This window comes from Anomaloglossus baeobatrachus, chromosome 7 (assembly GCF_048569485.1).
Source record: "Anomaloglossus baeobatrachus isolate aAnoBae1 chromosome 7, aAnoBae1.hap1, whole genome shotgun sequence".
Classification (NCBI taxonomy): domain Eukaryota; kingdom Metazoa; phylum Chordata; class Amphibia; order Anura; family Aromobatidae; genus Anomaloglossus; species Anomaloglossus baeobatrachus.
Genome location: NC_134359.1, coordinates 284,295,673 through 284,311,984, shown reverse-complemented (window position 1 = coordinate 284,311,984; position 16,312 = coordinate 284,295,673). Strand labels below are relative to the sequence as shown.

The following is a 16,312-nucleotide window of genomic DNA, read 5'->3' as shown; positions in this document are numbered from 1 at the left end:
CAAGGGGGGCTGGAGCACAGACACCGCAAAGGGGCTGGGCACAGACACCGCAAGCGGTGCTGGAGCACAGACACCGCAAGGGGAGCTGGAGCACAGACACCACAAGGGGGGGCTGGAGCACAGACATCACAAGGGGGGCTGGATGCCAGACACCGCAAGGGGGGCTGGGGCACAGACACCAGAAGGGGGGGCTGGAGCACAGACACCACAAGAGGAGCTGGGGCACAGACACCACAAGAGGGGCTGGGGCACAGCCACCACAAGGGGGGCTGGGGCACAGACACAACAAGGGGGGCTGGAGCACAGACACCGCAAGGGGGGCTGGAGCACAGACACCACAAGGGGGGCTGGAGCACAGACATCACAAGGGGGGCTGGAGCACAGACACCACAAGGGGGGCTGGAGCACAGACACCACAAGGGGGGCTGGGGCACAGACACAACAAGGGGGGCTGGAGCACAGACACCACAAGGGGGGCTGGGGCACAGACACCGCAAGGGGGGCTGGGGCACAGACACCACGCAAGGGGGGCTGGGGCACAGACACCTCAAGCGGTGCTGGAGCACAGACACCTCAAGCGGTGCTGGAGCACAGACACCACAAGAGGGGCTAGGGCACAGACGCCACAAGAGGGGCTGGGGCACAGACACCGCAAGCGGGGCTGGGGCACAGACACCGCAAGGGGGACTGGGGCACAGACACCGCAAGGGGGGCTGGGGCACAGACACCGCAAGGGGGGCTGGGCACAGACACCGCAAGCGGTGCTGGAGCACAGACACCGCAAGAGGGGCTGGGGCACAGACACCGCAAGAGGGGCTGGGGCACAGACACCGCAAGCGGTGCTGGAGCACAGACACCGCAAGCGGTGCTGGAGCACAGACACCGCAAGCGGTGCTGGAGCACAGACACCGCAAGCGGTGCTGGAGCACAGACACCACAAGGGGTTCTGGGGCACAGACACCACAAGCGGTGCTGGGGCACAGACACCACAAGGGGGGCTGGGGCACAGACACCGCAAGAGGGGCTGGGGCACAGACACCACAAGCGGTGCTGGAGTACAGACACCGCAAGGGGGGGCTGGGGCACAGACACCGCAAGCAGTGCTGGAGCACAGACACCGCAAGCAGTGCTGGAGTACAGACACCACAAGGGGGGCTGGAGCACAGACACCACAAGCGGTGCTGGAGCACAGACACCACAAGAGGGGCTGGGGCACAGACGCCACAAGGGGGGCTGGGGCACAGACACCACAAGGGATGCAGGGGCACAGACACCGCAAGAGGGGCAGGGGCACAGACACCGCAAGAGGGGCAGGGGCACAGACACCACAAGGCGGGGCTGGAGCACAGACATCACAAGGGGGACTGGAGCCCAGACACCACCAATGGGGCTGGGGCACAGACACCGCAAGAGGGGCTGGGGCACAGACACCGCAAGAGGGGCTGGGGCACAGACACCGCAAGCGGTGCTGGAGCACAGACACCGCAAGCGGTGCTGGAGCACAGACACCGCAAGCGGTGCTGGAGCACAGACACCGCAAGCGGTGCTGGAGCACAGACACCGCAAGCGGTGCTGGAGCACAGACACCACAAGAGGAGCTGGGGCACAGACACCACAAGAGGAGCTGGGGCACAGACACCACAAGAGGGGCTGGGGCACAGACACCACAAGGGGGGCTGGAGCACAGAGATCACAAGGGGGGCTGGAGCACAGACACCGCAAAGGGGCTGGGCACAGACACCGCAAGCGGTGCTGGAGCACAGACACCGCAAGGGGAGCTGGAGCACAGACACCACAAGGGGGGGCTGGAGCACAGACATCACAAGGGGGGCTGGATGCCAGACACCGCAAGGGGGGCTGGGGCACAGACACCAGAAGGGGGGGCTGGAGCACAGACACCACAAGAGGAGCTGGGGCACAGACACCACAAGAGGGGCTGGGGCACAGCCACCACAAGGGGGGCTGGGGCACAGACACAACAAGGGGGGCTGGAGCACAGACACCGCAAGGGGGGCTGGAGCACAGACACCACAAGGGGGGCTGGAGCACAGACATCACAAGGGGGGCTGGAGCACAGACACCACAAGGGGGGCTGGAGCACAGACACCACAAGGGGGGCTGGGGCACAGACACAACAAGGGGGGCTGGAGCACAGACACCACAAGGGGGGCTGGGGCACAGACACCGCAAGGGGGGCTGGGGCACAGACACCACGCAAGGGGGGCTGGGGCACAGACACCGCAAGGGGGGCTGGAGCACAGACACCTCAAGCGGTGCTGGAGCACAGACACTACAAGAGGGGCTGGGGCACAGACGCCACAAGAGGGGCTGGGGCACAGACACCGCAAGCGGGGCTGGGGCACAGACACCGCAAGGGGGACTGGGGCACAGACACCGCAAGGGGGGCTGGGGCACAGACACCGCAAGGGGGGCTGGGCACAGACACCGCAAGCGGTGCTGGAGCACAGACACCGCAAGAGGGGCTGGGGCACAGACACCGCAAGAGGGGCTGGGGCACAGACACCGCAAGGGGGGCTGGGGCACAGACACAACAAGGGGGGCTGGAGCACAGACACAACAAGGGGGGCTGGAGCACAGACACCACAAGGGAGGCTGGAGCCCAGACACCACAAGGGGGACTGGGGCACAGACACCAAGGGGGCTGGGGCACAGACACCGCAAGGGGGGCTGGGGCACAGACACCGCAAGGGGGGCTGGGGCACAGACACCGCAAGGGGGGCTGGGGCACAGACACCGCAAGGGGGGCTGGGGCACAGACACCGCAAGCGGTGCTGGAGCACAGACACCGCAAGCGGTGCTGGAGCACAGACACCGCAAGCGGTGCTGGAGCACAGACACCGCAAGCGGTGCTGGAGCACAGACATTGCAAGCGGTGCTGGGGCACAGACACCGCAAGGGGGGCTGGGGCACAGACACCGCAAGAGGGGCTGGGGCACAGACACCGCAAGAGGGGCTGGGGCACAGACACCGCAAGAGGGGCTGGGGCACAGACACCGCAAGTGGGGCTGGGGCACAGACACCGCAAGTGGGGCTGGGGCACAGACACCACAAGGGGGGCAGTGGCACATACACATTGCAAGAGGGGCTGGGGCACAGAAATCACTGGGGGCGCGTAGACATCACTGAGATTCCCCAACCCCTGGTTTAAAATACCCCTGACAGACCTTACTCCAGGGGGCGCGTCATGAAGGTCGGAGCAGAAAAGCCCCAGCCTTGATAAATTGCCCAGCAAAGGTTTACATGACATTAGCGGATAACGAGCAGTGATACGGTCACCAGGTTCTCACGATGCTCCCGGTCCTGCGTTGTGGGGCGTTCCTATCCTGGTTACTATCCAAAAATGCAGTAAAGGCACAGGGCTCCACGGTGTATAATCCAAGGGCCCCACGGTGTATAATCCAGGGGCTCCACGGTGTATAATCCAAGGGCTCCACGGTGTATAATCCAAGGGCTCCACGGTGTATAATCCAAGGGCTCCACGGTGTATAAACCAGGGGCTCCACGGTGTATAATCCAGAGGCTCCACGGTGTATAATCCAGGGGCTCCACGGTGTATAATCCAGGGACTCCACGGTGTATAATCCAGGGGCTCCACGGTTTCTGTTCCAAGGGCTCCTCTTTCTTCTTTCTTGCTTGCGTAGCTCGGTCCATCGTCCTGTTGCTTTAGGAAGTATAATGGCTGTTAGGCTCTCAGGAGCGGATTTTTAGACCCTTTGATCACTGTGACATCACAAAGTGATGACATAGGCAAGTGAGTGTCGCCCCTTTATGTAGTCATCGGTGTGATCGGCTATAATTTGCATATTTCATGATGTCATAAACCTATGATGTCACCACAGAGAACGTTCTGATCCCAGCCGTCATCATCATCTGAAATCATCATCTGCAGAACATCACTCCTCAGCCCCATCCTGCAGTACATCACTTCTCAGCCCCATCCTGCAGAACATCACTCCTCAGCCCATCCTGCAGAACATCACTCCTCAGCCCATCCTGCAGAACATCACTCCTCAGCCCATCCTGCAGAACATCACTCCTTAGCCCATCCTGCAGAACATCACTCCTTAGCCCATCCTGCAGAACATCACTCCTCAGCCCATCCTGCAGAACATCACTCCTCAGCCCCATCCTGCAGAACATCACTCCTCAGCCCATCCTGCAGAACATCACTCCTCAGCCCATCCTGCAGAACATCACTCCTCAGCCCATCCTGCAGAACATCACTCCTCAGCCCATCCTGCAGAACATCACTCCTCAGCCCATCCTGCAGAACATCACTCCTCAGCCCATCCTGCAGAACATCACTCCTCAGCCCATCCTGCAGAACACCGTGATGTGGTAATTGGGCTCAAATAAAATTGGCCATTTTATCTGCTAAGTATCTAATTTTTTCATGTTTTTTCTAAGGAGATATGTATGTTCACATTCCTGTGTCCACTCTGTGCATCCTTTAGCTTTTTTTCCCTCTTGCTTGAGTGCAACTGTTATTGTGATAGTTCTGGCAGCATTGATGCAGAGGTTACAGGGGTGGGAGGTCCACCTGTCAGTGCTCAAACCATACACCGCACACTGCAGAGGTCACAGGGGTGGGGGGTCCGCCTGTCAGTTCTCAGACCATACGCCGCACACTGCAGAGTTTACAGGGGTGGGGGGTCCGCCTGTCAGTGCTCAGACCATGCACCGCACCCTGCAGAGGTCACAGGGGTGGGGGGGTCCGCCTGTCAGTTCTCTGACCATACGCCGCACACTGCAGAGGTTACAGGGTTGGGAGGTCCGCCTGTCAGTGCTCAGACCATGCGCCGCACTCTGCAGAGTTTCCAGGGGTGGGGGGGTCCGCCTGTCAGTGCTCAGACCATACGCCGCACACTACATCACATTGCTCTGTGTGGCTGTTATCCTAGAAGGAAGCCTCTTCTAAAGATGATGGCCAAGGAAGCCGCAGTTTGCTGTAGACAATCAGACTGAGGACATGGATTACTGGAGCCATCCTGTGGTCTGATGAGACCAAAATAAACCTATTTGGTTCAGATGGTGTTGTGGCGCCCCTGAGGCTCTGGTTGCCACAGGGTACTAGGTGACGCCCTGGGCCCCAGGGGTCACAAGTAAAACACACACACACACCCCCACCCCTAGTGAGGACATACCCGTCACCCGAAAGGGAGACCTGATGCCTCCCTCAGGGCAAGTAGGGCACACCAGGTGGGCGGAGTCAGGCGGAAAGACTCACCCACCGAGGAGACTACTGTCCTGAGGCAGGAAGTTCAAACAGTTGAGAGTTCAGTTTTCACAGTGACAGTGAGTGGTAGGAGAGCAGCTGTCAGGGACCCGGGTAGGAGCCTGGGACCCTTGAAACGTCAGGCAGGCAGACGGTGGTGGCCGCCTGCAGGAGTACCGGTGTACGACCGGCGGAACCGTAGGGACCGGGCAGGGTTGGAGCCCGCCGGACCTGAACCGGGGAGTCAACTGTGACCGGAGCACCAAAAACCGTGTACTCAGACCCCGTCCTAGCTTGGAACCCACTGAGTGTAGGTAAATTAACTGATTGCAGTCTGGATCTCACGGGTTCATTCTCACCCAAAGACCCGAAAGAAGGCAAAAGCCCACCGAGACCGGGTGAGCACCACCACCAAAGGCCAACCATCCGACGGGCCAGCGCCTGCGGGCAACAGAGGGCTCCTCCGGAAACTGGACGCCGGGGAGCGGGCTACTACTGCCCAGGCAGGGGAGCCAAACACCAAGACCAGAGGTGCAGGGAAGAGGGACCATCACCAACCTCACAGGGGACATCAGCAGCTGGCTGCGGGCACCAACCATCCTCGAACTTTGGTTTACCAGTGACTCTGAATGTGATTAATTGTGAGTACACCAGTGCCATCCGGGCACCGCAGCGCGGCACCCTGCACCACATCGCCATCCCCTTCCCCATCGGGCCCCGGGACGCACCGCCCCTACCCACAGAGGGGTTAACACCGAGGCTGCGCCACCAACACCGATCCCGGGAATACCCTCCACTCCTGCCACAGCGGTGGTGCATCCCGTCACCACAAACCGTGGGTGGCGTCACGGCTCACCCGACACCCACCGTACACACCACACCCACTGCTTCCCCTTAACGGAGAGACATGGCCCCCGGTCCGGAGGCGCTCGAGCCACCGACACCCCGGGCCCAGACCTCGAGCGGCTTGGCCCGAGCAGCGGAGCAGCCGAGCCCCTTCAGGGCGGTACAACTACACCTCAGTTAAGGTGCGGTATCCATCTCAGGTAATGGTTGGGTTAATCATCGGTGTTTCCAGATTTCACCTCAGATACAGTCAGGTGCTTTCCACTGGGGAGCTGTCTTGGGGCAGACAGGGGGTTTGCCATGCAGAAACATGGGACTTTCCAGTCACTAGGGCAACCTGCAGGGGGTGGGCACCACAGGGGGTAGAAGTAGGCGCAACGCACAAACAAACGGAGACAAGTCGGGACTATACAGTAGTTCTGACAAGACATCTCTGGAACTGTTCGATCTACACAGGGCCGGGGCTTGGGGAGCTGAGCCCGGGTTCCTAACTGCTAAGGAGGACATCCTACTACAAGGACGCTCTCTCGATTCTTTCTTCAACACCGGTGGTGGTCCCTCACTTGCTTGGGATTGACCGGAGCCCATCACGGTGGTGACCGGTATTACTGGACTGGCAACGGAAGCTGAGTAAAGGGACACTTTGAACCCGCAGAGACTGTGTCAGCTTGTCCTCCCCAGCTCTTTGGCGCCAACAGCCATCACCCCCTCTACCTCCATCACCCACCCGGGGCCCGCTCCGCCTGTGGGGAGCAACAGCATCCCGGCTGCCATAACACCTGCCACAGTAAGGAATACTGCAGCGGTGGCTAATTCCCTGGCCGCACACCACAGGTGGTGTCACGACAAACCATCCTCAACAACCCCCTATTCCCTTCCATTTCTGTACGCCTCGGGGCAACGGAACCGGGCAAGGCCACTCGTGACATCGCCTGACCCGACCCCGCAACGAGTAGGTTAACCACCTGCCCCGTGGGGCGCTTCATTGTCAAGCGTGTGGGGCAGCAACCAGGTGAGAAAGGACAAAGACAAGTGTTTCCTGCCTACAATCAGGCATGGGGGAGGAGGGTCATGGTTTGGGGCTGTATGAGTGCTGTCGGCTGTGGGGGCTACAGATCACTGAGGGAATCATGAATGCCATCATGTCCTGTGACATCCTGAAGCAGAGCAGGATCCCCTCCCTTCATATTACAACATAACGACCCCAAACACCTCCAAGACGCCCACTGCCTTACTAAGGAAACTGAGGGTAAAGGTTCTGGACTGGCCAAGGGTCTCCAGACCTAAACCCTATGGTGCATCTGTGGGGCCTCCTGAAACGGAAAGTGGAGAAGCGCAAGATCTCTAACATCCTCCAGCACCGTCATGGAGGATGGAAGAGGATCCAGCGGCTCCTGTGAAGCTCTAGTGACCTCCAGGCCCAAGAGAGTTAAGGCCGAGCTGGAAAATAATGGCGGCCACACAATATTCACACTTTGGCCATTTTCACTTAGGGGTGTACTTACTTTTGTTGCCAGTAGTTTAGACATTAATGGCTGTGTGCTGAGTTATTTAGAGGAGACCAGATTTACCCTGTTATACAAGCTGCACACTGACACTGTACATTGTATACAAGCTGCACACTGACACTGTACATTGTATACAAGCTGCGCACTGACACTGTACATTGTATACAAGCTGCGCACTGACACTGTACACTGTATACAAGCTGTGCACTGACACTGTACATTGTATACAAGCTGCGCACTGACACTGTACACTGTATACAAGCTGTGCACTGACACTGTACATTGTATACAAGCTGCACACTGACACTGTACATTGTATACAAGCTGCGCACTGACACTGTACATTGTATACAAGCTGCGCACTGACACTGTACACTGTATACAAGCTGCGCACTGACACTGTACACTGTATACAAGCTGTGCACTGACACTGTACATTGTATACAAGCTGTGCACTGACACTGTACATTGTATACAAGCTGCGCACTGACACTGTACATTGTATACAAGCTGTGCACTGACACTGTACATTGTATACAAGCTGCGCACTGACACTGTACATTGTATACAAGCTGCACACTGACACTGTACATTGTATCCCAGGAAAAGGGATAATAACTACATTAAAAAAAATGCAAATTAATCGGGCCATAGACGTACTTTATCTTAAAATAGTGCTTCAGTGTCTCCCCGAAATTGGCGGCTGTGCCTGCGTTCTCATCCCTTTTCCACCCTGCGTTGTGGCATCGGCTGTAATTATGTCTTGTTTTCCTAATAGCCTAATCACAGCCTGCGTCTGGAACAAAGGGTTAATACTAATTGCAGCCCGGACCGCGCCGCCGCACGGATAAGCTCATCATTTACCTTTTATTTTTGGGATTTTCCAGCGCTATAGGACATTCTGCAGTGCACTGTATAGCGCTATTACTTATGTCTCCTCCTCTTCATTCACTCCAGCCCTGTGCACTGTATAGCGCTATTACTTATATTACTTATGTCTTCTCTCAGTTCGCTCCAGCCCTGTGCACTGTATAGCGCTATTACATATGTCTTCTCCTCTCGGTTCGCTCCAGGCCTGTGCACTGTATAGCTCTATTACTTATATTACTTATGTCTTCTCTCGGTTCCCTCCAGCCCTGTGCACTGTATAACGGTATTACTTCTGTCTTCTCTTCTCGGTTCTCTCCAGCCCTGTGCACTGTATAGCGCTATTACATATCTCTTCTCCTCTCGGTTCCCTCCAGCCCTGTGCACTGTATAACGGTATTATGTCTTCTCTTCTCGGTTCGCTCCAGGCCTGTGCACTGTATAACGGTATTATGTCTTCTCTTCTCGGTTCTCTCCAGCCCTGTGGTCCTTCCTCTGGTTCGTCTGCTTCTGCTTCTTGGCCAATCAATGGCAAAGGACGGCAAAAGTGAAGGAGGTCGACCAAGCGGCCGATGCTGCAAGAGCCGCCATTGCCTTCTCCTTCTTCTCCATTATCTCCTGGGTGAGTGTCTTGTTACAGTCGCTTCTTGTAGGGAACATTTTATCCAAATCTGTAAATATCAATTCACCGGTCCTGAGCTTGTGTGTAGTAGACGGTCGTGGTCACGGCTGGGGTCTGTGACGGATCCCGAAAAAGCGAAGTGTGAGGGTCCTATCAAGAATAGCACAAGAAAACCATGGTAATAGCAGTCCCATACAGTGCCCAAATAATAGCTTCATACAGTGAATAAATAATAGTACCATACAATTTTCAAAATAATAGTGCCCTATAGCACTGTACACAGTAGTGATTAAATAATATCATCATATAGTGCCATAATAATGGTGCTATAGAGTGCTAGACTCCATAAGATGAATAAATAATATCACCAAACAATGCATAAAATAATAGTTCCATATAGTGCTATACAATATAAAAGAAATATATATCATCATACAATACATAAAATAATAGTGCCATACACCATAAATGAAAGAAATAATATTACCATACAATACATAAAATAATAGTGCCATACACCATAAAGATATAATATCACCATACAATACATAAAATAATAGTTTCATATAGTGCTATAAACTATAAAATAAAGATATAACACCATACAATGCATAAAATAATAGTGCTATACACCATAAAATATAGAAATAATATCACCATACAATACATAAAATAATAGTGCCATACGCCATAAAGTAAAGATATAATATCATCATACAATGCATAAAATAATAGTGCCATACGCCATAAAGAAATAACATCACCATACAATGCATAAAATAATAGTGCCATACACCATAAAGTAAAGATATAATATCACCATACATTGCATAAAATAATAGTGCCATACACCATAAAATAAAGAAATAATATAACCATACAAAGCATAAAATAATGGTGCCATACACCATAAAGTAAAGATATAATATCACCATACATTGCATAAAATAATAGTGCCATACGCCATAAAGTAAAGAAATAATATCACCATACAATGCTTGAAATAATTGCGCCATCCATCATAAAGTAAAGAAATTATATCACCATACAATGCATAAAATAATAATGCCATAAACCATAAAGTAAAGATATAATATCACCATACATTGCATAAAATAATAGTGCCGTATGCCATAAAATAAAGAAATAATATCACCATACATTGCATAAAATAATAGTGCCACATATCATAAAGTTAGTAAATAATACAGGTATCACACATGCAGAAAATAATAATAATAGGGCCATATAGTGCACTGTATTGATTAGTGTGACTATACAGCTCCAAAATAATAGTTCAACAGAGTGCTGTACTCAAAAAAGTAATGAAATATTATCACCTTACATTGCATAAAATAATAGTGCCATACACCATAAAGTAAAGATATATCACCATACAATACATAAAATAGTGCCATACACCATAAAATAAAAAAATAATATCACCATACAATGCATAAAATAATGGTGCCACATATTATAAAGTCAATAAATAATACAGGTATCACTAATGCAGAAAATAATAGGTTCATATAGTGCACTGTATTGATTAATGTCACTATACAGTGTCAATATAATAGTTCCATATAGTGCTATACTGAATAAAGTTAATAGCTAATATCCTCATACAATGCATAAAATAATAGTGCCATATAGTGCTATATTCCATAAAATCAATGAACATCACTAATGCATAAAATAATAGTTCTATATAGTGCTATAGACTATAAAGTAAAGATATAATGTCACCAAACAATGCATATAATAATAGTTCCATACGCCATATAGTAAAGAAATAATATCACAATACATAAAATAATAGTTCCATATAGTGCCATAGACCATAAAATAAAACTATAATTTCACCATACAATGTATAAAATAATTGTGCCATATAATGTTATTTATTCACTTTATAATAAATTATATCACCATAGAATCCATAAAATAATAGTGCCATATAATGCCATAGACCATAAAGTAAAGATATAATATCATCATACAATACATAAAATAAGTGTTATATACCATAAAGTCAATAAATAATATCTCTAATGCAGAAAATAATAGCACCATACACTGCTATACTCCATAAATATGCATAATTCAGTGAGTAAATTAATAATATTGCCATGCATGGGCAAAACAATAGTGCCGTATAATGCTATATGCAGCAAAACATAACAAAATATCACCTTACAGCTTCAAACAACTGTGATAAAAACACTCATTTAGGTTAGAAAGGGTCTTAGAGGGTGACGGTCCAGTGGCCGTACCCCCAGGCACACGGTGGGGGGGGTATTTCCCACTTTTTATTTCTCATTTTATGGCCCTATTATTTTATAATCAAGGAATGTTATGGGGTTTTACAGGATTGGAAAAAACATAGCTGCTTTTTTTTTTTTCCCAAAAACAGCGCCCCCCCCCTGTGCTCAGGTTGTGTGGGGTATTGCAGCTCAGTCTGAGCTTTATGTCTTATCCTGTTCTTCCTATTTCAGGCTTTTCTATCACTATTGTCCATGGAAACATTTCGGAACATAGTCATTGGGGAAGAGCAGCCGAGGATTATTCCCTGATCCCCTCCTCGTATCTCTGCTGCTCTGTCTCCTATCTCTGCCTCTCCTGTCATTAGACTCATATTTAAAGGGGTAAACCATTAAAAGTGATCCCCCGATAGATCGTAGACACACATGAGACGATAACATGATCATCACAGATTTCCAACGATTCCAACCCCTTTGGTACTGTGCAGAGATTGCTATAGTTATACACTATATAGCATATACACAGATCTACATTATATACACAGCTCCATACTATAGACACAGATGTATACTATATACAGAGCTCCATACTATAGACACAGATCTACACTATATACAGAGCTCCATACTATAGACACAGATCTACACTATACACAGCTCCATACTATAAACAGATCTACATCATATACAGGACTCCATATTATAGATACAGATCTACACTATACACAGTATATACAGAGCTCCATATTATAGACACAGATCTACACTATATACAGAGCTCCATACTATAGACACAGATCTACACTATACACAGCTCCATACTATAAACAGATCTACATCATATACAGGACTCCATATTATAGATACAGATCTACACTATACACAGTATATACAGAGCTCCATATTATAGACACAGATCTACACTATATACAGAGCTCCATACTATATGGGGCACAACATTCCTAATAAAGTTCCATTGAAATCAATGGCATGTGGTGAAAGTATCGTGTAGGAGAAGTCTCTGTGCAGTACCAGAGGGGTCCGGACATCTGCCCACTAACTCAAGACCTGCAGAAAAATGGACTTACCCTTCAAGCAGACTTGCCAACTTTAGTAGTATAGCATCCAAGCAGGTATGCACCATGCAAGAAATTGGTGGTTTCGGCTGGGCCCAGAAGATTTGCCCCTGTAGCCCCCAATACGTGCCGGTAGAGTTGGCAGGTATGCCTTAAAGGGGACTTCCAAAGTTAGAAAAACATTACTTTTTTTTTTTTTGTAGAAACAGCGCCACCCTTGACCATAGGTTGTAATTGGTATTGCAGCTCAACCCTATTAACGTAAACAAAGCTGAGCTGCAATACCACCATCATCCTGTGGTCAGCAGTGGCGCTGTTTCTGAAAGCGCAGATGAGAACGTATAAAGTGGGCAGACTGTCCCTTTAAATGAGCCAGTTTTCATAGGATACATCCCGTGCCTGGGGTTGTCCACGTTTTAGGACAATTTATTTATTTATTTTGCTTAAATACATGCAATTGGATTTAATTAATAATATTGCACAGGGTACTTTCCGTAACGTCTGTGTTGCACTACACTATTGCTGTTTACATAATGAGTTAACTGAGAAACCTTCAGTGAGCTCATTCAGATTTACAACTCCTTTCTGGACAATTTATTTATTTTGCTTAAATACGTACAATGGGGTTTTATTAAAAATGTTCCACTGTTTGCTTTGTGGAACTTCTGTGTTGCACTACACTATTGCAGGCTACAGAATGAGTTAACTGAGAACCCTTCAGTGAGCTCATTCAGATTCACAACTCCTTTCTCGATAATTTATTTATTTATTTTGCTCAAATGCAATATAATTGAGTTTCATTAAAAATGTTGCACCTTCTGCCTTCCATAACCTCTGTGTTGCACTATTGCTTGCTACAGAATGAGTTAACTGAGAATCCTTCAGTGAGCTCATTCAGATTCACAATTCCTTTCTAGACAGTTTATTTTTTTTTTTTTTTTTTGCTTAAATACATCCAATTGGGTTTCATTAATAATATTCCACTGGTTGCTTTTCGTAACTTCTGTGTTGCACTATTGCTGGCTACAGAATGAGTTAACTGAGAATCCTTCAGTGAGCTCATTCAGATTCACAACTCCTTTATGGACAGTTTATTTTACTTTTTCTTGCTTAAATACGTGCAATTGGGTTTCATTACAAATATTCCACTGTTTGCTTTGTGGAACTTCTGTGTTGCACTGTTGCTGGCTGCAGAATGAGTGAACTGAGAACCCTTCAGTGAGCTCTTTCAGATTCACAACACCTTTCTGGACAATTTTTTTTTTGCTTAAATACGTGCAATTGGGTTTCATTAATAATATTGCACTGGTTGCTTTACGTAACGTCTGTGTTGCATTATTGCTGGCTACAGAATGAGTTAACTGAAAACCCTTCAGTGAGCTTCTTTTTTTTTTCTTTTTTTCATGGGCTCCTCTCAGCTGATTTATAACCACAGACCAAAGTTGATCCTGTAAGTTTTAATGAAACCCAATTGACAAAATACTTTTTACCCCAAATACATGTATTTAAGTAGAAATTAAAGTAACAGTTCACACCATTGCTTTATCTTGTCACTGACTTATGTTTAACCCTTCCTTATTGACTCTTTATTAACCCTTTAACATACCCTCCCACGCAGGCTGCTATGGCTCTGAAAGCCTACCAGAGATTCCGCCTAGGAACCGACATGTCCCTGTTTGCCACGGACCAGTTTGCCCCCGGACCCAACGCTGGATACCCCGGCTACCCCACAGGCAGCGGCATTGAAAGTACAGAAACCTATCAAAGTCCTCCTTTCACCGAAAATGCAGACGTCAGCCCCAAGGGATACCAAGCCCCCTCGTACTGATGGAGACGGGTGGACCCCCGTATATTCAGATATAACAGGTGTACTGACGCAGTGCCGAGAATCAAGTGACTACCGTATCTGCTGTACATTCTAGATGTGATTGCCGGAATTATCCCTGTAGTTAGATGTACAGTGCACTCCGTACTGTGACATTGATTGCTTGTTTGTGATCACTTCAAAAAGGTTTTCCTGTGTTCTGTTTGTTTTTTTAAGGTATTTTTTTTTAATTAACAAAGCATTCCCTTAAAGGTGGGCCTCAGCAAAGGACAGAGTGGCTAAAAGTATCTCAAGCGGTCCAACCTGGCCACCCTTAAAGGGAATCTGCCAGATCTCCTATCTGACGGCGCCATCGTAAAGAGGAAAAAATGACGAATTCGGGGATATATAGTTTTCTATGGTTTAATGCAGTAATTTAATTGTAAACGTTGAGTAAATGCTGCCGGGTCTGAGCCTGTGAGTCCTGCTTACTCCGCCCTCAGGGTTATGTGGGCGGGGTTAACATGACTCACAGCCTCAGCTTGAAAACATTTAGTCAACTTTTACAATGAAAGTGGCAAATTGAACCATAGAAAAGTATATATTGCCGAATTCGTCTTTTTTTGCTCTTTCCGATGGTGCCATCAGGTAGGTGATCCGCCAGCTTCCCTTTAAGAGGAGCAAACTGGGTTGGTTTCAGTGAGTTCATCGTCTCTTCCTCTATCCAATGCTGCCTTCCGATAGGAGCCAGGTCCACTTTAAACTGGATCATTTAATGTGTTAAAACCTGATCTGATCTATCTACTATGGGCCAAACAGAGTAGCATGTTAGTATTTTTTAGCGTTATTCATACACTCAGGTTTTTGTATGAAGTTGAACATTCCATCTGTTACCAGGATAGAACACCCCTCGAAGCCCCCCCCCATAATAATATATGGCAGACTTTAGATAATCCATTTCCCCCAGTCATAAGGTGACTATGACCACTGCTGGGAACCTCCCAGTGACCCACAGCGCCCCCACAGGAGAAACAGAGTATTGCACAATTCATAATGCATTGATCAGCTGTCTATATAATGCAGTGTGTATCCTTTAGATCGATAGATTCTCTTTATAGCCCCTCTCCTCTCTGGCTGAAAGATGAGGGTCCACAAAAGGGGACCCTTTAAAAAAATGGGATTTATAAACTTGATACCCAGTTTATCTTTAAAGTGAAAGTGGCACGAGTGAAAGGTACAGTGAATTAGCAAGAATGGCAATATAGGTCTGAAATTTTTGGAAAAAAAATCTCTTAAAGGATATGGGACTATTTTCATTCCATTTTGGGATAAAAATCATTTTTGCAATTGGGTTTCAATAATAATTTTGACTTTTACAAGCTTTTTGCAGAATGAGCTAACTGAGGATCCATCGGTGAGTTCCAATCTGAAAGGGAGTTTGTATCCCCTTTAGGTAACTTTTACTAAACTCTTCTGTGCTGATTTATGTTTTAATAGTTTTTATTTTATTTTCTAAATAACAAAAACATAACCATCAAATAAAATGTACAAAGAAAATTATAAGTCCTATTAAATAAAGAGAAATCCTTAATAATCAGGATGAGACTTCTTCTATACTCAAGAATATATCCAAGTTGAGTTGAACTTTGAAGCAGTCATAAATCAGCCGAAAGCAGCTCAGAAAAGACAGAAGGAGCTCGCTGACAGATTCTCAGTTGACTCCTTCATGCGCAGGGAAACAAAAAAAAAGCTTGTAAAAACCAAACACTGCCCATTTTTTAATGAAACCTAATTGCAAAAATGTTTTTTAACCCAAAATGCATGCATTTAGGGTAAAAAAAAAAAATGAACTTAAAAAATTAAAAAGTAAAAAAAAAATAAAAATATATAATTTTTTTTTTTACTTTTTAATTTTTTAAAAGTAATGAAAAGAAAAAAATAAAAATTATATATATAATAATTATTTTCTTTTTATTTTCATTACTTTTAAAAAATTAAAACAAATAAAAAAAATATATTTTTTTTACTTTTAAAAAATTAAAAAGTAATGAAAAGAAAAAAATAATATATAATTATTTTTTCCTTTCAT

The 16,312-nt window shown here is 47.8% G+C and overlaps 1 protein-coding gene across 1 annotated transcript in view; it reads left to right on the top strand.

Moving 5' to 3' along the window:
- Positions 1 to 16,091, top strand: part of SYNGR3 (synaptogyrin 3) — a 76,123-nt gene extending 60,032 nt beyond the window's left edge. Inside the window, exons 3-4 of the mRNA XM_075318310.1 lie at positions 8,937 to 9,079; positions 14,038 to 16,091. Of these exons, the coding sequence (XP_075174425.1) occupies positions 8,937 to 9,079; positions 14,038 to 14,247 (353 nt within the window). The 3' untranslated portion in view covers positions 14,248 to 16,091. The remainder of the gene's footprint in view (positions 1 to 8,936; positions 9,080 to 14,037) is intronic.
- The last annotated feature ends 221 nt before the right edge of the window (positions 16,092 to 16,312 follow it).